The sequence below is a fragment of the Scylla paramamosain genome, unplaced genomic scaffold (assembly GCF_035594125.1).
Source record: "Scylla paramamosain isolate STU-SP2022 unplaced genomic scaffold, ASM3559412v1 Contig2, whole genome shotgun sequence".
Classification (NCBI taxonomy): Eukaryota; Metazoa; Arthropoda; class Malacostraca; order Decapoda; family Portunidae; genus Scylla; species Scylla paramamosain.
Window position 1 is genome coordinate 4,601,033 of NW_026973667.1, and position 26,022 is coordinate 4,627,054.

The 26,022-nt window shown below is 45.1% G+C and overlaps 2 protein-coding genes across 2 annotated transcripts; both read left to right on the plus strand.

The window, feature by feature from the left end:
* The first annotated feature begins 14,714 nt into the window (after positions 1-14,714).
* Positions 14,715-19,098, plus strand: LOC135095954 (zinc finger protein 433-like). Its single transcript, XM_063997103.1, has 2 exons — positions 14,715-15,135; positions 19,007-19,098. The coding sequence occupies exons 1-2, from the start codon at positions 14,715-14,717 to the stop codon at positions 19,096-19,098; spliced, it is 513 nt and encodes a 170-aa protein (XP_063853173.1).
* On the plus strand, positions 19,095-20,141 carry LOC135095955 (uncharacterized). Its single transcript, XM_063997104.1, has one exon. It carries the CDS (start codon positions 19,095-19,097, stop codon positions 20,139-20,141), a length of 1,047 nt encoding a protein of 348 aa, XP_063853174.1.
* Positions 20,142-26,022: the final 5,881 nt, after the last annotated feature.

A 26,022-nucleotide genomic window follows, 5' to 3' on the forward strand; every position in this document is an offset into this window, starting at 1 on the left:
TTTTCCTTATTTGGTGTGGCCAGATTACATTTTTCCTTATTTGGTGTGGCCAGATTACATTTTTTTCCTTATTTGGAGTGATCAGATTACATTTTTCCTTATTTGGTGAGGCCAGACTACATTTTTCCTTATTTGGTGTGGCCAGATTACATTTTTCCTTATTTGGTGTGGTCAGATTACACAAATTCCTTATTTGGTGTGGCCAGATTACATATATTCCTTATTTGGTGGGGTCAGATTACATTTTTCCTTAATTGGTGTGGCCAGATTACATTTTTCCTTATTTGGTGTGGCCAGATTACATTTTTTCTCTATTTGGTGTGGCCAGATTACATTTTTCCTTATTTGGTGTGGCCAGATTACATTTTTTCTCTATTTGGTGTGGCCAGATTACATTTTTCCTTATTTGGTGTGGCCAGATTATATATATTTAGTGTGTGTGATGACCCAAGGGATGACTGAAGCAATGGTTGTGGTGATGACTGTAATGGTGGTGACTGTGGTGATGAGTGTAGTGATGACAGCCCCTCTCTTAACACCACACTGAAGGGAACACTCTTGAGAACACCCTCATGTGCATCTGTGTGTGCGTCTGGGTCTCTATGTGCGTCTGTGTGTGTGTCAGCCTCACGTGTGGCCCTGTGTGCGTCTCTGTGTGCGTTAACCTCAAGTGCATTGGTACGTGTGCGTCTGTGTGTGTTTGTGCGCCTGTGAGCCTCATGTGCGTCTCTGTCTGCGTTAACCTCAAGTGCACCTGTATGTGTGTCTGTGAGCGTGTGAGCCTCATGTGCACGCCCGTGTGCGTCGCCATGTGCGTGCAACCTGACCACCGTATCCTGGTAGATCCTGTAGAGCCAGTCAACGTCCATGCAACACGTCACATTCACCAGCTTGTCTCCGCGTAGCGACGACACAACACGCCTTCTCTCTTCCTGAGGTAGATGCTGAATACCCCCAAAGTGTGGCGGGTAGTGTGGGTGTGTGCGCGTGTTACCCACATCCTCGTTGACGTCGTCATGAAGCACGTGGAACAAATTATCCGGCTTGAAACGCGCCATTACAAGCGTGTGGTGATCCAGACTCCACACCTCCCCTTGAACTGCATCGCGTGGAACAGCCGTGACATGGAAGAAGAAACCGTTGTGTCCCAGTGCTGTAGACAGGTGGAGGCGGTTCTGTAACGCCTCCACGCTGTCCACACCTTCCAGTGCCGAGTCTTTTCCGAGCACAAATGCAAATTCTTGGTATACCGGACTGTAGTAAAGGTTCTCAAAGTGGCATTGCAAGGTGGAGTGAGGCATCGTGTGGCACCAAGTGGATGTGGGTGGGTGCCAGGGAGGTGGGTGGATGGAGGGGGCGGAGGGTATCAGTTGGGCTTTGTTTGTTGGGATGGTTTTCTTTGAGGGTGTGTGTTTGGTGTGTGTCTGGTGGTGGTGGTGGTGGTGGTGGTGTTGTGGGGTGGTTTGTGTGTGTTTGGGGTGTTCTGTGGTGGTGTGTGTGTGTTTCCTGTGTTGTTTGATGCGTGTGTGTTTTGTGATGTGTGTGTGTGTGTCTTGTGTTGTTTTGGGTGTCTTGTGGTGTTTTGTGTTGTCTGTAGCAGTTTTAGGGTGTTGTGTGTTGGCTTCAAGTGTTCTTTGAGGTGTAGTGTGACCCTGTGTGTTGTCTTCTGCAGTGTTGAGGTGCTGTGTGTGTGTTGCCAGTGTTGCTTCTTGTTCTGCCTCATCCTTCACAGTGTTGAGGTGCTGTGTGTGTGTTGCCAGTGTTGCTTCTTGTTCTGCCTCATCCTTCACAGTGTTGAGGTGCTGTGTGTGTGTTGCCAGTGTTGCTTCTTGTTCTGCCTCATCCTTCACAGTGTTGAGGTGCTGTGTGTGTGTTGCCAGTGTTGCTTCTTGTTCTGCCTCATCCTTCACAGTGTTGAGGTGCTGTGTGTGTGTTGCCAGTGTTGCTTCTTGTTCTGCCTCATCCTTCACAGTGTTGAGGTGCTGTGTGTGTGTTTCTTCTAACAACACACATGCATCACGCACACACACACACCATCATGAGCGTCCAAATTCTGTCTTATCTGTACAACCGCCCCACCCCCACTGTCCCCCTTGGCATTCCCCACAGCCAGGCCCCAGGGGAGGGAGGGTGCCGGGGATGCTTGGCACTCTAGGGACCCCTGGTGGAACTGCAGAAGGATTAGTGCCACCAGGGCTAGGCTGGTCATGGCACTGCTGGAAAGGAGAAAAGTCAGGTTAGGTGAGGTGAGGTGAGGTGAGGTTTGGTTAAGTTACGTTTGATTTGTTTTTTTGGATAGGTTTGGTGAGGAGGTGAGGTGAGGTGAGGTGAGGTGAGATGAGATGAGATGAGATGAGATGAGATGAGATGAGATGAGATGAGATGAGATGAGGTTTGGTTAGGTGAAGTGAGATGAAGTGAAGTGAGATGAGGTTAGGTATGGTTAGATTAGATATAGTTTGTTTTGATTTCATTAGGTTTGGTGAGATGAAATGAGGTGATGTCAGGTTTGGTGAGGTTTAGTTTGGTTAGGATAGGTTAGGTAAGGATATATTGCATTACATTAGGATTGATTAGGTGAGGCTTACCAAGGTAAGGATAGGATAGGATAGGATAGGCTGATGCAACATTAGGTTAATCAGGTTAGAATATATCAAGTTATATTAAGGTTAGAATAGAATAAGTTAGGATATGTTAGACTAGTTTGGGACAGGTTACAAGTTACATAGGTAAGGTTTGGATAGGATACTGTAGCTTACATTAGGTTAGTGAGGAAAGGATTCAACAGATTAATTTAGGTTAGTTTAAGTAGGTTAAATTAGGTTAGCTTAGTAAGGAAACAATTGAATAGATTAAGTTAGTTTAGGTTATGTTAAGTAGGCTAGATTAGGTTAGGTTAGGAGTTGGATAAATTAAGTTAGATAAGGTTGTTAGATTAAGTTAGCTTAGTAAGGGAAGGATTGAATAGATTATGTTGGTTAGGTTTAAGTAAGCTAAATTAGGTTAGTTAGGTTAGGTTAGGGTAGGTTAGGTTAGTTAGGTTAGGTTTGTTAGGTTAGGTAAGGTTAGTTAGGTTAGGTTAGCTCAGGATTGGATTGGGGAGATTACAGTGCATTAGATAACGTTACATCAAACACAATCTCGCAACAGAAGAGAATTCATAATAAGCATCATAAACGTGTATCAAAGACTTATAATCACATACTTAATTACTTAAAATCTTACAAGTTACACAACATGGATTACAAAACACACTAGCATTCATTTCAATTACACAAGGTAAAACGACAGTGAAATTACCTAAAACAGAATTACAGATTACAGAACACAAGATAAAACAACAAAATTACACCAAAAGGAAGAATTAAAATTACATAGCAATAACACAAGTAATAACACCACCTATATCGACAACAACTGCCTGCAGAGAGAGAGAGAGAGAGAGAGAGAGAGAGAGAGAGAGAGAGAGCGCGGGGTGAATGAAAGGCAAGTGAACCAGGAAAGGCAAATCAGAGCGTACAGTAGCTGAGAGGAAGTAACTCCCGCCAGCGTTGCCAGACGTACGATAATTATTGTACAAGTACAATAATTTTTGCCAGTGTAGCCGCACCGGCTGGGCATCAATTGGCTCTCAGGTGATCTGTTTTACTGATCACACCCATCATCGTAGGGTCGAGGAAAGGCAGTTCTCCCTGACACGTTTATTGATGAGGTAGGCATGACCGTAAGAACTGCGAACAAGTTCTCGGTCTCAATTTCTTACAAAATAACATTATACACGGATATTAAACACTTTCAACATATTACAATATTCATTAACAATACATGCAATTGACTTGGCACTATGACAATCAGTTATTACTACAAAATTAAAGTATTTACCTCGGTCACCATCCTGCCCGTCTTTGTCTGAGCGCGACTTGGCCGTGAGTGATGCCTGCAGGCGACCAGCGGGTTAACCCCACACTACCAACAAGTGAGCATCGGCTTCGGTGCTTAATATAGCATTAAATACTGATACTCACACATATTACACGTTTTCATGCAAATAGAAAACTATTGAACATTTCACTTATATATGCCGAGGAATAATGACGTGAGGTACATACGCTTTACATACAGTAACATGGCTCCCCTAAATTGTGTAACAATTTACCTTAAATTAACATTAGTATGTACCTTAAAACTAGGATTAGCACATAATATGTTTTGTTACACTGGCTCCTTGGCGGGGATGCTCTGGTCTATTATTATGCATTACCTTCTAACAGCAATACTAGACTATGTATTGGCCTCTCTATGATGGTCCTGTTTGCCTTTATGTGTCTTCCCTGGTTGTCGAGATTACAGTCTGAAACCAGGACCTTAACCTTTCTTACTAGGCCATCATGATCAGGAGATACTTCTGTTACTCTTCCCAGTTTCCACTGGTTCCTTGCTAAATTCTGATCTTTGATGATAACTATGTCATTTACACTGAGATTCCTCTTTGGTGTTGTCCACTTATTTCTAAGTTGTAGGAATTGCACATACTCCTTTTTCCACCTGGACCAGAACTGGTTGGCCAGGTATTGTGCTCTGCGCCATCTCTTTATGCAGTACAGGTCCTTCTTAATGAAAATGCTTGGAGGAGGCAGTACTACCTTTGTTTTCATAGTTAACAAATTACTGGGTGTCAACGGTGTAGGACTTTCTGGGGAGTTAAGATGGTCCACAGTTAGGAGACGACCATTAACTATATTTTCTGTTTCAACTAGGAAGGTTCTCAGATCTTGGTCATCTAACTGGGTACCATGCTGATCAAGCAACACAGAGTACATTTCTCACTGTGCGTATCTGCCTCTCCCAAACACCTCCCATGTGACTGGAATTGGGTACATTCATGTTAAAAACAATCCAGTCACACTGATCTTTCATGAGTTCTTGTCTGACTTTATTGTTATTTAATTCTTTTAAGCATTTCTCATACTCTGATTTGGCTCCTACAAAGTTAGTTCCTTGGTCACATCTCAACTGTCTTACGGGCCCTCTTCGTCCTACAAAGCGACGGTATGCACTTAGGAAGGAACTTGTATCCATGCTGTTGGCTGTCTCTATGTGCACAGCTCTACATGCCATGCAAGTAAAGAGCACTCCATATTTTTTAATCTCTTTACGCCCCTCTTTGACATAGAAAGGGCCAAAGAAATCTACTGCTGAGTATGTAAAAGGAGGTGATGGTTCTAGTCTGTCAATAGGCAGGTCTGCCATCTTCTGTCCCTGTGTTGTACTTCTAACTTTACGACAGATAATGCACTTTGAAATGTGCCTTGATACTAGGGATGATCCTCCTACTATCCAGTATCCACATGACCTGATTTCATTTAAAGTTATGCCTCTGCCTTGATGATTTGTCCTTTTGTAATGGTGGCATATTATCAGCTGGGTTATGTGAGATGTTTTGGGGAGGATGACTGGATGTTTGGATTCATCTGTCAGATTAGAAAGCCTCAATCTTCCTCCTACTCTCATGATACCATTTTTGTCAATGAAGGGATCTAACTTATAGAGGGAACTGGTCTTGTCTATCACTTTTGTTCCCTTGCCATTGTCTCCTTTAATTAAAGAATTATGGTTAGCAGATGATTTCAGTACATTTATCTCCTGGAATGCCTTTGATTGCAGTTGTTTTATAATTACATTTTCAGCTTCTGACACTTCTGCTACATTTACTGGCTTATATGTGTTTCCCTTTACTTTAGTAGTGCCATCACCTTTTCCTCTGAAGCTGTTCAGAAGCTTGAGGCATACAGCAACTGCCCTCTTTGCTTTAAACCAATCTGAAAAATACTCAAGTCTTTCTAGTATATCTGTGGGCTGTTGTGTACCTACAGCATGGCATACAACTTTCTTCACTTCTGGATCATTCTCATTTATGACCTTGTACTGGGAATGGCTATCCATTTTGCTATGTTGCCAAAGGAATTCTGGGCCATTTCACCAGATCTTGCTATTGCACAATTCATCTGCTGTCATGCCTCTAGATGCATGATCTGCTGGGTTATACTGCATCTCTACAAATTTCCACTGATCTGGTGAAGTGTGATCTCTTATTGTTTCTACTCTATTTGCAACATATACATGGAATCTCTTTGCTTCATTTGCAATGTAACCAAGGACTACTTTGCTGTCTGTCCAAAATACTTCTTCCACATTATTATACTCAAGTTCTCCCTTCAAGAGTTTATGGATTCTAACTGACACCACTGCTGCTGCTAGTTCTAGTCTGGGAATTGTTATGGTTTTTAGAGGTGTGACACGTGACTTTGCCATTACTAATGCACAATGAATTTGGCCAGTCTTGCTAATTAATCTAATATATGAGCACTGGTCATATCCCTCTTGACAGGCATCTGAAAAGTGATGGAGTTCAACCTTTTCTACTTCCCCAAAGTCATCAGGTTTGTAGCATCTAGGTACCTTTAACTGATCTAGTTTGTGCAGCTTCTCCTTCCATTTTAACCATTTAGGTTTGACATAATCTGGCACCTCATCATCCCAATCAACTGCATTCTTACATAATTATTGTAAAATTTGCTTTCTAGTCAGTATGAGAGGTGACACTAGACCTATTGGATCATATATAGAGCTCACTGTTGACAGAATGCCTCTCCTGGTGAGTGGCTTGTCTTTCAGCTTTATTCTAAATTGAAATGTGTCAGATTCTATGCACCACTCAACTCCCAAAGTTCTTTCTATAGGCAGTGTGTCTTCATTCTTACTAAAATCCAAACTTTTAATTCCATCTGCTCTCTCATTAGGAGAAATTGCAGCTAATACATCTTTGTTGTTTGACAAGAACTTATGAAGGTTAAAACCTCCCTTGTAACATAATTCTTTGCTCTGCTGAATAAGAGTGACAGCTTCATCCATTGTAGCTACTGACTTCAAACCATCATCAACATAAAAGTTGTTTCTTACAAACTTGGCTGCATCAGATCCACACCCATAGTCATCTGCAGCTTTCTTAAGTGCAAAGTTGGCTACACTTGGAGATGAAGTAGCTCCAAACAGGTGAGCTGTCATCCTGTATTCAGCTATCTCATTATTAAGGTCACCATTTTCCCACCAAAGGAATCTTAACATGTCTCTGTGTTCTGGGTTGATCTTCACTTGATGGTACATTGCTTCTATATCACATACAAGTGCAATGCTTTCTTGCCTAAACCTACACAACACTCCAATAAGTTTGTTGGTAAGGTCTGGGCCTTGTAACAGATGACTGTTTAATGACTGGTTCCTGTAGTTTGCACTACAGTCAAAGACAACTCTCAACTTCTTTGGCTTTCTCGGATGATAGACTCCATGATGTGGAATGTACCAGACCTTACCTTACCATCATTCCTAACTAAATCCTTTGTCGGTACAACCTCTGCATAACCTTTTGTAATCATATCATTCATGAACACTTTGTAATCACCTTTGTGTTGATTATCCTTCTCAAGTTTAGCTATTAACTTCTTGAGTCTCTGCTCTGCTAATAGTTTGTTGTTTGGAAGCTTGACGTTATCATCATAATGGCCATCCTTCAGCTGATGTACTCCTTCTTTCATCTTACTCATAAACCTTTTATCTTCATATGATAATGGAGTGTCAGCTGACTTTCTATCACTGAAGTCAAGTTCAAACATATCTCTCACTTGAGAAGGATTAATCATCTCTTTGGTTTTAGTAGGAACCACTAAGAAATTAACCCTCTTTTCTTCATTGATTTCTACTTCTTGTGTCACTGTTCTGTAGACTACCACTGTATCCTCCAATGGACTTTAATGGGGTGAGATTTTACCAATGATCCCCCAACCTAGCTCTGTCCTACGAGCATAGGGATGCTTCTTGCTATCACCTGCTATTTGCTCTTCTGCCATAATGGCTTCTGCACAATCAAGACCAATGAGAAGTCCTATGTCAATGTTTGGGTCATATTTCATTAGTTTGTCAGAGATTGCCTTTAAGTGGGGCCAGTCGCAAGCAGTCTCGGGCCTTGGTATCTGACTCCGTCCAGCTGAAATGTTTTCTGTTGAATATGCTGAAGGGATTGATATTTCCACTTCTTCATTATAACCTCTTACTTTAAGTCCATGAATTTTGATAGAATCAGTGATTTGTTTTCCACTTATTGTGTGGATCTTGAGTGACACTGATGGTCCACTAACTCCCAATTTATTCAGAGTGCTTTCCTTGATGAATGAAGCATCAGACTGCTCATCCAGCAGGGCATACACTAAAACTTTATTCTCTTCATTACTAACATGATGTAACCATACAGGAACTATCATGGTGTGCATGTCATGTGTCACTGATTCTGTAACTCTGACCTTATTTGCTACTACTGTGGGTTTACCATCTTTAGGCTGAGTTGCTTGTGCTGGCACCTTTTGGCTCTCAGTTCTTGTCACATCATCATTGTGAAGAGCTGTGGGATGGTATCTCTGACATACTTTACAAACTTTCCTTCTTCTACAATCCTTTCCTTTGTGACCCATTTTTAGACACCCTGTACATAACCGTTTTTCTTTAGCAAATTTGTACCTAGTATTACCATCAAGTTTGGCAAATTCCTTGCAATCATCTAAATCATGATCCTTTGTACAGTAGTGACAGAATCGTCCTTTCCTTTCCTGGTCCTTGGGATACTGTTTGTTGGCTTGTACATTTACTTTACTTTGGAATGACCACATTGGTTTTTCCTCAATTGCTTTAGCCATGAAAGATCTACTCCCTCTATTCTTTGTCATGATGTTTGATTCCCTTGGTTTCCAATTGGTTGCCCTTGTTTGAGTTTTGATCCAGTCATTTACTTCCCTACTTACTGAATTCCAGGAAAGAAATGGATTGCTTGCTCCTTTTGCTTCTTTCTGGACAAATTCACATAACATTTCAAAGGGTGGGTGGTGCTCTTCATTGCTACTAGAAGTGTTGTTATTACTGTTAGTATCAAGATATATCATCGCTTGCTTTCTCCAGTCATGAACAATATGTTCAGGGAGTTTTGCTAGCACCTTTCTCTGCTCTCTAGGGTCATTCTGAAATGACAAATAAGAAGTGTGTTTCATTGCAGCTAAACAGCACTTCAAAAAATCTGAGAATGCTGTTAATGCTGGACCATTATGCGAAGAGATTGGTAGCCAATTCATTAACTTTTTTGTGTAAGCATCAGCTATGATGCTTTTGTTTCCAAATCTATCACTAAGAATTTTCTTTGCTTGCACATAGTCAGCATCAGAGTTAAAGTGCATTAACATTTTAATGGCATCCTTTGCCTCACCAGTTGTATACCTGTCTAAGTAGGCAAGTCTCTCTTTACCAATAGAAGTTTTAGACTCTACATAAGTTTCAAAGTTTTTCAACCAACTTGGAAATTCCATGGGTTCTCCATCAAAAGTGTTAGGCTCTATTGGAGGGAGGCTCCACTTGGGATCAGGTATGTTGATTGCAAAGGTTCCCCCAGGATGGGAAAAGGATTGATGATTCTGTCTCACATTATTCACATTATTAGGCATGTTGACATTATGAGTGTGTCTACGAGAGCTTGGTACAAGACTTTGAGCTGTAGGGTTGAGATTTATTACCTGAGGTTCACTAAATATTTGTCCATGTACTTCATTTGTCATCAATTCATTATCTCTATTGCAAGAAGAAGGTTTCTGTGGGTCATGGAATGTAACATATTTGTGAGGCATGGCACTGTCACTTTGTTGATTTGCAATTGTTTGTGCTTTCATTTCATTTTGTGACTCTATGTATTGTTGAAGATAACTTTGCTTCTCTACACTTTCATCATTACCTGGAAGTATTTTTACTTCTTCTTCAACTAACCCAAGAGCATTAAGTTCTGCACTAGCAACTGCTAAATCTCTCTCTTTCTTTTTCTTTGCAAACATTGCCTGGTCTCGTGCTAACATAACTTCTGCCTCTACTTTTGTCTTAGCTAACATAACTTCTGCCTCTGCTTTTGTCTTAGCTAACCTAACTTCTGCCTCTTCTAAATTATCATGATATTCCATTTCCTTTCTAAGTCTGGCTACCTTTGCTGCTGCTTCTTGCTTTCTTTGTGCTGATGAACGTGATGAAGACTCTAGAATGTCTAGACAGTTTGCTAGAACAAATTGATCCTCTGTCATTCTTTAACTCCATTCTTTTACATTCTATACTTTCTAATATTTCATGGTGAACTTGTTGATTGTGTTCCAGCTCTTCATTTAACTCCTCTGACCTTTCTGGCTCTAGTTCCACCAGCTTTGTGTATTCCACATAATACTGCTGAAATGCCTGTATTACTTCACTTGACATGGGCTCTAATTCAAAGGGGCTAATTACAATTTTTAATCCTTTCTTAATTTTGCTGGTAACACTGCTCCATTTACGCTTACAGGACTCTGCTCTTCCTTTGGTTACACTGACTTGATATTCTCTTCCTTTATCGGTTGGCACTCGCTCCCTGACACTAACTTCTTCAATACAAGTTTGATCCCTGTCGTCTTGCTCACCCTCACCTTCCCTAAGGCCATCTACGGCATTAATTTCCTCAGTATCAGACATATCTAACAACTTAATTGTGTCAATACTGAGACACTGAAAGAGCAATTAAATTACCACTCTTAATACTAGCTAATTGTGGGTAATTTTCACTTAGGCTACTCAATTCAGTGCACATACATACTATTATACTTTCTTGCCTGTGACCATGGGTTCTACAAAATGGTGGCGAGGCACAGTGGGTAGAAGGGAGTGGTTGTCGTCAAGGGTAGAGCTGACCCCGGGGCCTCAGAGGTCAACCTTTAGGCTTACGTCAGCGTCCCCTCGTCCTGTGACTCACTCTTGCTACGGTTTCACATGGAGCCAATTTCTTGCTTGTAGGTCGAGTTCTTACTGTAGCCGCACCGGCTGGGCATCAATTGGCTCTCAGGTGATCTGTTTTACTGATCACACCCATCATCGTAGGGTCGAGGAAAGGCAGTTCTCTCTCTGACGTTTATTGATGAGGTAGGCATGACCGTAAGTGTTAATGTATGTAAAGCGTATGTACCTCACGGCATTATTCCTCGGCATTTATAAGTGAAATGTTCAATAGTTTTCTATTTGCATGAAAACGTGTAATATGTGTGAGTATCAGTATTTAATGCTATATTAAGCACCGAAGCCGATGCTCACTTGTTAGTAGTGTGGGGTTAACCTGCTAGTCGCCTGCGGGCATCACTCACGGCCAAGTCGTGCTCAGACAAAGACGGGCAGGATGGTGACCGAGGTAAATACTTTAATTTTGTAGTAAAAACTGATTGTCATAGTGCCAACTCAATTGCATGTATTGTTAATGAATATTGTAATATGATGAAAGTGTTTAATATCAGTGTATAATGTTATTTTGTAAGAAATTGAGACCGAGAACTTGTTCGCAGTTCTTACGGTCATGCCTACCTCATCAATAAACGTGTCAGGGAGAACTGCCTTTCCTCGACCCTACGATGATGGGTGTGATCAGTAAAACAGATCACCTGAGAGCCAATTGACGCCCAGCCGGTGCGGCTACAGTAAGAACTGCAAACAAGTTCTCGGTCTCAATTTCTTACAAAATAACATTATACACTGATTGTTTAAATTAAACACGTTCAACATATTACAATAATCATTAACAATGGCGTAAAACTCCCGCCAAAGTTGGCGTCCCTGGCAGCGGATTCAAATGTAAGGCAGAATGTTCGTAGCTTATCAACACTGGTAAACTGTTTACACAACTGGAATACCTCTCTCTTCATCACCGGATCGCTTAGGCCGCCCATCAACTTCCGCAGCAGCATGTATTCCGCCAAATCATCACCACACGAAGGGCACTGAAACCCGCAGTCGGCGGCAGTCTGGGAACACTGCCTGAAGAAGTCCGAGACTGACTCACCGGGCGCCTGACGGCTACTGAAGAAGGTGCTCCACACGGCCGCCTGGTTGGTTCCCTTCAGTACCAGGTTCTCGATGGCGTCCAGTGCCTCGGTCGTCGACAGGGCCTCCCATTGCAGCATGGTGTACCTTGTGTCCAGCGTGCGTTGCAGGGCCGGTGTGCAGAGAAGGCGGATGTGTAGCACGGCCTCCGGCGCGCCCCATTGGTTCAGCCTAACCCAGCACTCGGCAGACCTCCTCCAGGAACGAAACGAGGCTGTGGACATCTCAGCCTCACACTTCTCCGGCGTGGCAGAGGTCGGGACTCTGGAGGCAGGCGACCGGCGTGCGAGGGCTTGTTGCATGGCCATCAGCGCCTGCTGCATCTCCAGTGTGGTGGCGAGATGGCTGCTGGGGACCCCAGGTGTCCTAGGTGTCCTGGGAGCCCTTGACGTGGTTGTGTGGAAGCGGGGCCGGCCAGCCATGGTTACTCCAATCACTGCGCCATGTAGGGTGTAAGGAAGACGCAGTGCTTCCTTAAGACCTTTATTCCCTGGACTGCCTCGAGAGCGGCAGAGCGTACAGTGGTGCCGGGAGGGCCAACATATCGTACCGTATCCGATAGATATAACAGCTATATCCTACAATAATATTTGGAATAATTACATATGTACGACAATTTTACCAGAAGTACAAAAATTTCAACCTGTGTAGTACGATAATATGGCCAAAACAATCTGGCAATTCTGAACTCTACGAGCCTAACAGAATCTCATGGCGTCCTGAAGGAAGGTTTGAAGTTGTACGTGTAAACATTGACCAAAGAACACCAAAATTCACATGAACGCGGCGCCCACACCAAAATTACTAGGAGAAGTGAGGGAAAGGAAGTCAAGGTGAGTGTGTCTGGCCAAAAATCGCCTTAAAATGGCAAGAATGGACGCTGTTACCACCACAAGGAACAGAAGGGGAGGGAGCGGTGTGTTTAGGGAGAACTTCCGGGACGGGACAACAAACTTTTCTTATTTCCCCACGGAGGGAGGAAGTTGCGGAAAGAGGAAAAGACGGGAGATGTTTGGACTCGCTCACCTGCTTGACTCACCTGGATGGCTACCCTTTCTTGACATATGAATAGACAGGTAGAGGTTATTTCAGATGAATGTAAGGGCAGCGCGGATCTGCAGGTGCACCAAATCTTACGGTATTTTACTGTTTCCCCAGTATTAACGTGGCTTTCCTTACCCTTCTTATCAGAGAAGGGCACTGGTCTACTCTGGTGAGGGGGTGTTCATTCGTGCGTGTGTATGTCACATCTGTTGGCAAGCGTGAAATTGTTCACGGTGATTGGTTCCTTTGTTTGAGAATGCAGCTGCTGGTCAATTAAAACATGAAGGATTAATTTAGCCAATGACAGCGCTTTACTTCATCCTGAGGAGGGAGAAGCGCTCAATTTGAAATATTTGAGTTAGTGCGAGGAAGAAGTCTGTCTGTTGCTGCCATTATTTCTAGCGCACCGCCACATTTTGTGAAGAGAAACAAGGTGACCACTTCTTATTCATTTCTCTGCCTTGCCAGTTAGGTTAGGTGACTTTAGTTAGGTTAGGTTAAGTTAGTTTGGTTTGTGTGGTTAAGTTTGGTTAAGTTACGTTTGGTTAGGTTAGGTTAGGTAGTTTTGTCAGGTTGTTAGTTTGGTTAGGTTTTATTTGGCTAGTTTAGGTTAATTTAGTCAGGTTAGGTTACTTAGGTTAAGTTAAGTTAGGTTTGGTTAAGTTAGTTTGGTTAGGTTAAGTTAGTCTTGGTTAGGTTAGGTTAAGTTAGGTTTGGTTAGGTTAGGTTAGCTACTTTAGTTAGGTTAAGTTAGCTAGTTTGGTTAGGCCTGTAAGGTGGAGGTTGAACGGAATGATGTCGCTTTTCTCCAGAGTGGTGAATCTGCTCTATCTGGATCCTCGTTGCTGGATCCACTTGTTGCGGTGGATTGTTACCCTCTAATTTAATTCACTCCCATCACCACTAACCTTGCTGTTGGAATGACAGTTCCCACAAACACTCCATTTAAATTCAAATTATGTTGAAAGGCCGGGGGTAAATGTGACATTATTATTTTTTTATTTTTTTATTTTTTCTTCACCTCAGTTAAGTTGTCTGTGTGCATGATTTGGTTAGCCTTAGATGTTAATGAGTTAGGTATTCTGTACACAGCATTAATACTGTGATAACATTTTGAACAGTAAGTATTCTGTACACAGCATTAATACTGTGATAACATTTTGAACAGTAAGTATTCTGTACACAGCATTAATACTGTGATAACATTTTAAACAGTAAGTATTCTGTACACAGCATTAATACTGTGATAACATTTTGAACAGTAAGTATTCTGTACACAGCATTAATACTCTGATAACATTTTGAACAGTAAGTATTCTGTACACAGCATTAATACTGTGATAACACTTTGAACAAGTATACCGGGGAAAAACTGTGTTTGTGTCCTTGACGACCCAGTGAAGTGTGGGTGGGTGACCCAACTTTGGGCTGTGACCCAAGGGTTAAGAACCACTGACCCAAGGTGATGCACTCTTCCAGGCACTTGCTGTGAAAGAGAGGGGAGACCTGTGCACCGCTGTGCTGCACTGTGCTTAGATGTCCCTGGTACACTCCTGAGGCTGTACCATTCTTGCCCCTATTGTGAGTATGTCTCTGTGTGTGTGTGCGTGTGTGTGTAGTTGACAATTACTGAAGAGTTTGTGACTTGACCCGTCCCACAAGTGACAAAAACGGCATCACGTTGGTCAGTGCTTGCAGAAATGGCTCTTTCTGAGACGTGGGTACAGTTTGTAATGGCTGCCACTCTTCCCTGCTCCACAGACCAGGCCAGCATCCAGGCCGCCGCCCTGCCTGGCACTGACGGCTGTTTGACCTCCCCGAGGGTCCCTGGAGGACTGGACGCGGCGTGTGCTGGCGGGAGTGGTGCTGCGGTGGAGGTCGTGAGGCCAGGCAGCAGCATGAGTGGCCGGCGGCGGCGGCAACAGCAGCAGCAGCAGCAGCAGCCAGCCTCAGGTGTGGGGAGGCACAGGCGTGGTGGCAAGAATCACCAGGAGACAGGCAGCTCTGTCCACAGAGGAGAGAGCAAGTTTGAGTGCCAGCAGTGTGACAAAACTTTCGTATCCAGACAAGGCCTTAAGTACCACACCCTGACACACAGTGGTGTTAGAAATTATGAGTGTGGTGAGTGTGGGAAGAAATTTACCCACAAGTCTTACCTCACCACACACACCCTGACACACAGTGGTGTTAGAAATTATGAGTGTGATGAGTGTGGGAAGAAATTTACCCAAAAGTCTTCCCTCAACACACACACCCTGACACACAGTGGTGTTAGAAATTATGAGTGTGATGAGTGTGGGAAGAAATTTACCCACAAGGGTAACCTCACCACACACACCCTGACACACAGTGGTGTTAGAAATTATGAGTGTGATGAGTGTGGGAAGAAATTTACCCACAAGTCTTACTTCACCAAACACACCCTGACACACAGTGGTGTTAGAAATTATGAGTGTGATGAGTGTGGGAAGAAATTTACCCAAAAGTCTCACCTCACCACACACACCCTGACACACAGTGGTGTTAGAAATTATGACTGTGATGAGTGTGGGAAGAAATTTACCCACAAGGGTAACCTCACCACACACACCCTGACACACAGTGGTGTTAGAAATTATGAGTGTGATGAGTGTGGGAAAAGATTTCCTACCATTTCTCGTCTCAATCAACACGCCTTCAGACACACTGGGGTGAGGGAGTTCGAGTGTGATGTTTGTGGCAAGTGTTTCAAGACAAAGGGTGAGATTGCCAAGCACGTGAAGATCCACTTCTGAGGTGGTGGTGTGTGGACACATGGGGCCACACCTGTACCTGTGGTGGTGGTGGTGGTGGTGGCCGTGCCTGTGTGTGCTGTGAGGGAGTCACGACCACAGCAGTTTTGTGTGGTGGTGGTGGTGGTGGTGGTGTGGGGGAGTCATTGCCCCAGCAGTTTTGTGTGATGGTGGTGGTGGTGGTAGTGGTGTGAGGGAGTCATGGCCCCAGCAGTTTTGTGTGATGGTGGTGGTGGTGTGGGGGAGTCATGGCCCCAGCATTTGTTTTGTTGGCAGTGCAGGTGTGACTTTCAATAAATGTGTGTGTGCAGTAAACCTTTGTTTGTGTATTTATCAGGTGTAGTATACAGGGCCTCAGCTACAGGAATATATTGTAGTGAGGCAGGCCCTCTCTCTCCTTGCCTCAAGTGTTTGTGTATTCACCAGGTGTAGTATACAGGGCCTCAGCTACAGGAATATATTGTAGTGAGGCAGCCCCTCTCTCTCCTTGCCTCAAGTGTTTGTGTATTCACCAGGTGTAGTATACAGGGCCTCAGCTACAGGAATATATTGTAGTGAGGCAGCCCCTCTCTCTCCTTGCCTCAAGTGTTGTGTTTGTTTCTTTTGTCATCCTTCACACGTTAGGTTAGGTTAAGTCTGGCACCATCTTTGCCCCTCTCTCTCTCTCTCTCTCTCTCTCTCTCTCTCTCTCTCTCTCTCTCTCTCTCTCTCTCTCTCTCTCTCTCTCTCTCTCTCTCTCTCTCTCTCTCTCTCTCTCTCTCTCTCTCTCTCTCTCTCTCTCTCTCTCTCTCTCTCTCTCTCTCTCTCTCTCTCTCTCTCTCTCTCTCTCTCTCTCTCTCTCTCTCTCTCTCTCTCTCTCTCTCTCTCTCTCTCTCTCTCTCTCTCTCTCTCTCTCTCTCTCTCTCTCTCTCTCTCTCTCTCTCTCTCTCTCTCTCTCTCTCTCTCTCTCTCTCTCTCTCTCCAGGTGAGGGAGCACACAAGTGTAGCAGCTAACAGTTTCTGTGTAATTGTCGTGGTGGTGACTTTGCTCCTCATATTCTCGTCCAGGAAGGGAAAGGCTGCCCTCGTGTTCTTCACCATCCTGTTGTGTCACCAACCGTGTTGTCTGTGTGCTTGTTTGGTGATGGCTGGCCCTGCATCACTGCGCCCTCGTCTTTGCTCCTTCACTACTGCCAGCTGTGCCTGTGGTCATCATGATGGTGGTGATGGTGATGATGATGGCGAGCGAGACATTCAAAGGAGGGCGTGCACGTGCATGGTGGTGAGCAGGTGATGATTGGAAAGGCACAGAATGTTCAGGATGGAGGAGGAGAAGGAGCAGGAGTCTGTGTATAGGAAGGAGAGGAATGTAAGAGGAGAAAAGATAGATGTAGGCAGCTCTGTCATGAGAGAAGGCGGCAGAGTGCACAGGCCACCCTGGAATGTCGTGAAAGGCTTGCGGTGGTCGTGGTGTGCGTGAAGGGGGAGGGTGAGAGGGCAGGCAGAGACAACACCAAGAGTTAACCAGTGTTCTCATTCATTCTTCCCTTTCTCAGGTAAACTGGAACTCCCTGCCTGCTTCTGCATTTCCTCCTTCCAATGGCTTCAAGTCTTTCAACGAGGGGGAGGCTCAAGACATCGTTTTATTTATCTATTTTTATTATTCTCATTTCATTTGGCTCCTCTACAGGAACTGGCATTAAGTTGGCTTTTTATTCAAATTTTTTGTTGTCCTTTTCCAACAGCCCTCTTACATAAAAGAAAATAACTAAATAATAATAAGAAAAGCCAGTGTCTCTGGGTGGCAAAACCACTCGGCCTGGAGAGAATGTGCATTGTGTGCCAGGTGTACCAATGGAAGGAGTATTGAGGCAGTGAAGGAGTCCCTGGAGACAATGTGCATGGCGTGCCAGGTGTACCAATGGAAGGAGTATTGAGGCAGTGAAGGAGTCCCTGGAGACAATGTGTATGGCGTGCCAGCTGTAGCAATGGAAAGAGTATTGAGGCAGTGAAGGAGTCCCTGGAGACAATGTGCATGGCATGCCAGCTGTAGCAATGGAAGGAGTATTGAGGCAGTGAAGGAGACCCTGGAGACAATGTGCATGGCGTGCCAGCTGTAGCAATTGAAGGAGTATTGAGGCAGTGAAGGAGTCCCTGGAGAGAATGCATGGCATGCCAGCTGTAGCAATGGAAGGAGTATTGAGGCAGTGAAGGAGTCCCTGGAGACAATGTGCATGGCGTGCCAGGTGTAGCAATGGAAGGAGTATTGAGGCAGTGAAGGAGTCCCTGGAGAGAATGCATGGCGTGCCAGGTGTAGCAATGGAAGGAGTATTGAGGCAGTGAAGGAGTCCCTGGAGAGAATGCATGGTGTGCCAGGTGTAGCAATGGAAGGAGTATTGAGGCAGTGAAGGAGTCCCTGGAGACCATTTGCATGGCGTGCCAGGTGTACCAATGGAAGGAGTATTGAGGCAGTGAAGGAGTCCCTGGAGACAATGTGCATGGCGTGCCAGGTGTAGCAATGGAAGGAGTATTGAGGCAGTGAAGGAGTCCCTGGAGAGAATGCATGGCGTGCCAGGTGTACCAATGGAAGGAGTATTGAGGCAGTGAAGGAGTCCCTGGAGACAATGTGCATGGCGTGCCAGCTGTACCAATGGAAGGAGTATTGAGGCAGTGAAGGAGTCCCTGGAGACAATGTGCATGGCGTGCCAGGTGTAGCAATGGAAGGAGTATTGAGGCAGTGAAGGAGTCCCTGGAGACAATGTGCATGGCGTGCCAGGTGTACCAATGGAAGGAGTATTGAGGCAGTGAAGGAGTCCCTGGAGACAATGTGCATGGCGTGCCAGGTGTACCAATGGAAGGAGTATTGAGGCAGTGAAGGAGTCCCTGGAGACAATGTGCATGGCGTGTCAGCTGTACCAATGGAAGGAGTATTGAGGCAGTGAAGTAGTCCCTGGAGACAATGTGCATGGCGTGCCAGGTGTAGCAATGGAAGGAGTATTGAGGCAGTGAAGGAGTCCCTGGAGACAATGTGCATGGCGTGTCAGCTGTACCAATGGAAGGAGTATTGAGGCAGTGAAGGACTCCCTGGAGACAATGTGCATGGCGTGCCAGGTGTAGCAATGGAAGGAGTATTGAGGCAGTGAAGGAGTCCCTGGAGAGAATGCATGGCGTGCCAGGTGTATTGACAATTAATATGAAGGATAACGTTAGGTTTGTGTTTGCCTTTTTGTTTTTCCCAGCAGGAGTTGTCGCTACAAAGGCTGACTTAGGAGCAAAGCGAGCCGCCTGTAGCGCCAAGCTCAAGCTCAAGATGTCAACACGACACGTGGTATGACGGGGCCGCTGGGGGCAGGGTCCGGCTGCTGCCCGGACTGTTGTGGCGTGTACTACTGCTGCCACGACCACCTTCGGGAGGACCGGGAGCAGCACCGGCAGTGGTGTGAGCTGTACAAGCTGTGCTCCTGCTGCAACCAGCAGGCCAAGAACAGGGAGGCCATCACACTGCCCACCGCCCTGGACCAGGAGTACCGCCCCCTGGCCCCCACCATGGAGGAGCACATCCTCTCCCTGGCCAGCAGGCTGCGGCCCGTGGCTGTCGCTGGGGCCTCAGAGAGCCTCACCTTCCCCCTCACAGCCCTCTACGTGCTGCAGCAGGTGTGGCCAGGCCTGGCCACGGCACCCGTCCTTACCCTGCATGTGGTGGGGGCGGAGGATGGCCGGGAGCCCCGTGTGGCCGCCCCCTGGGAGTACTTGATGCACCGCCTGCCAGTCCTGGCCCGCCTGCATGTGTTGCTGGTGGGGCCAGGGCTGGGCGGGCCACAGGGGTGCCACAGGGCCGCGCTGTGCCAGCAGTGCAGGGACAAGGTCCGGCAGCTGGTGGTGGAGTGCCGTCGTGCCCTGTACCACAACCTGGCCCAGGCCACTGCGGCAGCCACCCCCCCCCCCACCCTGCGCTTGGCCTTCAACTGTGGCTTCCACGAGTGGGAGGGGGACGAGGGGGACACCTGGCCAGACTCCTTACCCCTCATGGCCGACGATGCTGCGCCCCTTGCCTTCACCTCCTTCAACCACTCAGAGGCACAGAAGGACCTGGCTGCCCTCAGGAGGGCCAAGCCAGAGGTGCAGGTGTCCCTGGCGCGCCCCAACCCCTACCGCAGCACCCGCCCGCTGCGGGACTGGACACGGGAGGATGGCGCCCACATGTACTACACCAACCAGTACCTCACTGTGCTGCAGGCCGGCCAGGCAGGGCAGCGGGCAGCACAGGACACAGGGGAGGAAGGAGAGCAGGAGGAGGCAAGAGAGGAAGGGAAGCAGGGTGAGGTAAGAGAAGGAGGACAGATGGGAGAGCAGCACACCCTGCCAGACACCACCTAGCACCACTCGTCCTGGTCCCTGCCTGCCACACACCCACAGTACAAACCTGTGTTCACTTTTAGTGCCCTCTAAGGGGTGTGATGTTCCCTTGTGGCAGACGATAATGAACAAATCCTATCACTGGTTTAAAAGAAATACAAATATTGACACTTTATAGATTTTTAATTGATAATGGAATAATCCGAAAAAAAAATAATAATAATAAGAAAGGAATTCAGAAATACAAAATAAATGGTAGCGTACTCTTCAGTTACATAATTCAGAAATACAAAATAAATGGTAGCGTACTCTTCAGTTACATAATTCAGAAATACAAAATAAATGGTAGCGTATTCTTCAATTACATAAAAACTACGATGGAGATATTTTCGCGACTACTGAGTTGTGGGGGAGACCAGAGAATAAATAAATAAATAACAAATATATACCCAAAAAAGTATGTATAGACCTGAGGACAGTCTCACACGGTGATCTCGAACCAGGTGGTTTCACTAGTCCCGTGGAGAAAACCAACAAAAAAAAGAACAAAAAAATGCGAATATCTATCCACTCAGAAACAGTTTATCAACAGGAATATCTGAGGAGAATCCGAGAGGGTCTGAGGAGAATCCGAGAGAGACTGGCTTTGCTTGTGAGGAAATCGGCGGGAAACTAAGGATAAAGGTTTCCAATGGGGAAATTTATTAAGAGTTATAATTTTGTTTTTAGTGGGGGGGGCGACTAGGTTGTGAGTTCAGGGATGAAAAATATGAATAATTAAGTTACTGTTTACTTTATAGTTGTTACTTTAAGAAGTTTAATTCAATGGACTTTTGAAATCAATTGGGGAATTAGTCAAAGTCTGGTATCTCTTCCCGGCTTGCGTAGCAACAGGGGTAACAGGACGGCGAAGCAAAGAAGACTTATCAGATTCGTCAACCTCATTGGCGCGGCGTAATTATCTGGGATTTGTTTGAGCTGGTTTAAGACCTTACCATTATAGAATTAATTTTATCGTATTAAGGGCTCCCCATTCTCTGGGATTAGGTGAAAAATTCGCCTCTATAACCTGGCCAAGCAAGAGAAATTACGTTTATTCACGGGGTAAATTTGTTATAGAAGTGGTCAACACAGTGACGCTGAGAGGGGGGGGGGGGAAAAGCAAGGACAAAAGGACACTGAGGAGAGGAGGGGAAGGGGGGGTTAGTCACATGGTACTGAGATTCTGGTCATCCTCGCACATTACATGGGCCTTAGCCTAGGAAAAAAGTAGAAATATACATAATTAATTTCCCAGCACTACACGAGTCTCATCCGTTCTAGAATTTTTCACCTCTCTCTTTTCTCCTTACCAAAAAAAATAAAATAACACCTTCACATCCGAGTAATTAGAACCTCCCCTCACCACCACACAACCAAGCCAGGCTGACGAACTGCACGTGATCTCTGTCGGGAAATAACTCTGACATTCTCTCCCATACAATGGCTTGTGGGCCATATCACCACAATGTCCCTTGGAGACATAACTCGGCTCTTTCTCTCATCTCAAGGAAAAAGAAAAGAAATTCCACCCCAACCAGCCTCTTGACCTTCTGTGGTGTGAGGACTTAACCTTAAGTCACTCCGTCACTCTCTGAAACGAGATTCGGCCACCCCAGTACTCGGTTCCTTCCACTCGAACAGTCATTTACTCATCCACACGTTCACTCACACCACGAGATACTACAGATGATTACGCGAAGCGCTCGCCACGTCCTGAAGTAATCCACCACAGTATGGCCCGAACGGGTTGTCGAGTGCAGTAGTAGTCTGCGAATTAAAGTGGTTCCTTATTCCTTCTCAAATTCTTACATCACCTCTCACATAGTACCCATACCCGTCATACCATGATTCATTACAACCAGTCCAGCCAGGCCATGCAAAAGTAAGGGGGGGGGGACTCTATTTACCCCAAGCACTCTGCTCTTTTCTATACCGTTCTTCCAGCGACATTAACATTCCTCAATATAGCGTCTGGGACGGTTACGCACTCTAGGCGGTAACACTTCAGTTTCTATATCAGGTTGGAACACTGTGTCTTGAGCCGCAACTACGTACTCTTCCTCACTGCGAAACTGTTTGATCTTTTCTGCCGCTCTTTGCACCACCTTTCCCGAGAAAGGGTCTTTCACCACATAACCACCGCCTCCTCTTAAAACTTCCACCACCTTATATGGGCCGCCCCAACGAACACACAGTTTCTTACACACTCCTGACTCTGTAGTTTCTCGCTTCACCCACACCAACGCCCCAATGTCTACCTTCTGCTCCTTGCGTTTCCTGTTGGCCGCATTACGGTATTTCCGAGTCATTTTCTCGTGTGTTTCCCGGATCAGCCGGCGGACCACATCCACGTCTTGCTCGTCACCATCAACTGCGGGTAGCCTGGCACCCACCACTCGGGGCGCATGCCGGGAGAAAAACGCGAAGAAAGGTTGTTGGGCGATACTGGTATGGACGGCGGCATTCATAGTGGCCTGACACACAGGGAGTAGGCGAGGCCACCGTAGCGGGTAACCTCGGCACATGGAAGCCAAGATGGATTTGAGCGTGCGATGGAGTCGTTCGGTGATGGCGTTCCCTTGCGGGTGGTAGGGAGTGGTGTAACAGAGGGTGATGAGGTGTTGCTGGCAGAATTGTTGGAAGATCTGGGAGGTGAACTCGCCCCCGTTGTCCAGGACGATGGAGTGAGGAGTCCCGAAGTCGGTAATGTACTGCTGCAGCGCCTCTACAATTCCCTCTGATAGTTTGTTTTTGAGTGGATAGAACTTCACAAATCGGCTAAAGTGATCTACGATAGTCAACACATATCGGTAGCCACCACTGCCTGCAATCATATCCGTCAGGTCTATACCTATCCTATCTAAGGGCTTCTCTACTGAAGGTAATTCCTGATAAGGCTGCTGTAACCCTGGAGAGGTTTTAAATCTTTGACAGGTAAGGCAATTCTTTACGTACTGGGTTACGTCAAACCTGAGATTACACCAGTAAAACAATTCTTCGGCCTTTTTAATTGTCTTTTTCTGACCCAGGTGGCCAGAAAGCTCATGTGCATGTTCTAAAGCTTTAGGATTCAGAACCTGAGGAACTACCAATGAATAATGAATGCTGCCATCAATGTTTTCCTTAGCGTAGTACAGCAACTCATCAATTATGGTGAACTGGTGCAATATACTCTTATGATACTTTTTAGTAGGTATAGACCCTCCTTCCAGATACTCTATCATGTCTCTCCACTTAATTTCTTCCCTTTGTTGAATCTTGATTTGTTCTAAAGTCAGGCCTAAATAGTTTGGAGTAGGACATCGCTGAATGATCCTCACTGGGCGCGAGAGCTGATCGGCCACGTAGTTATACTTTCCCTTCACATATTGGATGTTGTATTGGTATTCTCTCATCTCTAGTATCCAGCGGTTCATCCTGGCAGATTTGGTCTTTCTCTTAAATATACTAGTAAGGGGCTGATGATCTGTGAATATAGTGAAGCTAGTTCCCCACAAATAATGATGGAAGTGTCTACAAGAGAGAAGTACTGCCAAGGCTTCTTTATCTGTAGCTGAGTACCTATTCTCAGTGGAGTTTAATTTTTTTGAAAAATAGCCCAAAGGTCTGACGGACCCATCCTCCTGAGTTTGACTTAAGACGCCTCCTACGTGGGTATTACTGGCATCAGTTGTTAAAATGAACGGCTGGTTACTTTGCGCTCTCGCTAGTATAGGGGCCTGGGCAAGAGATCTTTTTAAGGTATCGAATGCCTCCTGACACTTGTCTGTCCAAAGGAAAGGTTGATCTTTTTTCGTTAGGTTGGTAAGTGGAGTGGCTATTTGAGCGAAATTACTGATGTGTTTCCTATAAAATCCTGCCATACCTAAAAATCGTCTCACTTCCTTGACCTTAGTGGGCGGTTTCATTTCCAATACTGCCTCTACATTCTTTGGGTCGGGTTGACTACCTTCTTGTGAAATTTTATGACCAAGAAACGTAACTTCAGTCTTTGCCATTTCGCATTTAGATAAGTTAAGCTTGACTCCGTTTTCTTTAAGTAAAGCGAAAGTTTCACTGAGTCTTTCGCTGAGTGTGGTGAAGTCTGAAGCCCAAATGATTAGGTCGTCTAAGTAATTTTTCATCCAACCCTTCTTCACGAGAGGAGCTAACAATGAGGCCATATGTCTAGTAAAGATAGCTGGAGAACAGCTTAATCCAAAAGGTAGCCTTTTAAACCTATAGAGAGTCACCCCATCACTGAAGGCTGTGAGGTCTCTGCTACCTTCCTCCAATAGAATTTGAAAATAAGCCTCCCTCATATCTAGCGTGGCATAGAACTGATGGCCAGCTGCTTGTTCAACTAATTCTTCTAGGCGGGGAAGCAGGTAAATATCAGTAGTTAGGTGCTTGTTGACATGTCGGTAGTCAAGGCACATTCTTTTACTTCCATCCGGTTTATTGACTAATACTATAGGAGAGAGCCATGCAGATGTAGATTTTTCAATGATATCTCTGTTCTCCATATCTGTTAACATGTTTGATATCAGGGTTTTTGCTTCCTCGGGGTATCGGTACCTAGGACCACGACTAGGCTCTGGATTAGAGATATTAATTTTAGCAGGAGGCCCTTTCATTAATCCAAGTTCGTTTTTGTCTACTATGAATAAATCATGGTGATTGAGAATGATATTTTTTAAGATTGTTTTCTGCTCTCTAGTAAGGTTACTCCATTTCTGTTGTCTTATCAACTCCTCGAGTCTTTGTGGCCTACTCTTTGATTCCTGACACCTTGTTTGGTCGTTGTGTGGCAACAGATCATTGTGGATTTCTAGGGAAGGAGTGGCTTGCTTTTGGTGGATGACTTTGATCGTCGGGGAGGAGATGTTTTCAAAAGTGCCTAATAGGGTTCCTGGTTTGATTGTTTTCCGGCCCTTAGTATCATTAATAAATGGGAGGGGGACCTTTTTATTCTCATCTACTGTCACAATCAAGGGGTGATGATTAGGTGTTAAACATGGCTGAGGCTGGACTAACAAAGTTTCTCCTGGGTTTTCTTTCACCGAGATAGGAAGAAACTGAGCTCGGTAGGGATCAAGTTTGATGGTATGAGTTAGACGGATGTGTTCTGTTTGACTGGGAGTGGTAGGAAGAATAGGTACCTCGTGAACTCGTTCCACCTTGCCTTTCTGCCTTTTGATATGATTAACAAGGTATGTGGTTTTACCCCACTTTACTGTATTTGTTTTACCATTCCATTGAAAAGGAGCTTGTGAAAGTATGTCTGTCCCGAGTAAGACGTCAGCATCAAGGTAGCTATTCGGGACTACAGGGCACCATTGTTTGTGTATAGTCTCTTCACCTACTCCTATCTCTAGTAAGGTCATCCCCAAGATTCGTAAGGGTGAACCAGTTACCCCTTGTAGTATAGATACTGCTCGCCTTTGTGATATAGTTCCTTCTAATTTCTCTACCGCAGCCTCTGTGATTAAAGTATAGCCGCTACCAGTGTCAATGACAGCTTTAAGAATTTTCTTGTTAACTATGAGATTGATAGCGGGGGATGTGAATCCCTGGGTGAGTCATATATTCTGATTTGGTTTTCCGGGTCAGTTTTTATTTCCTCTCCAGCACCCATGCTGTCTACAGTCAAAGCATGATCCACGGGCAGGTTTTCTCCAGCACTCCCTCAGCGTGTGACTATGGGTTCGACAGTGTGAGCAATATTTAGCGGGTTGTGTTGGAGAGGGGGAGGTTCTCAACCTTCCTACTTGATCAGTGAGACTTTTAATCTGCTGCTTAAGTTCCCAAATTTCCTTTGATTCCTTGGATGTTGCATTTGTTAGGTCTGGGGGATTTTGAGTTATTGGGTCAGGGTTAC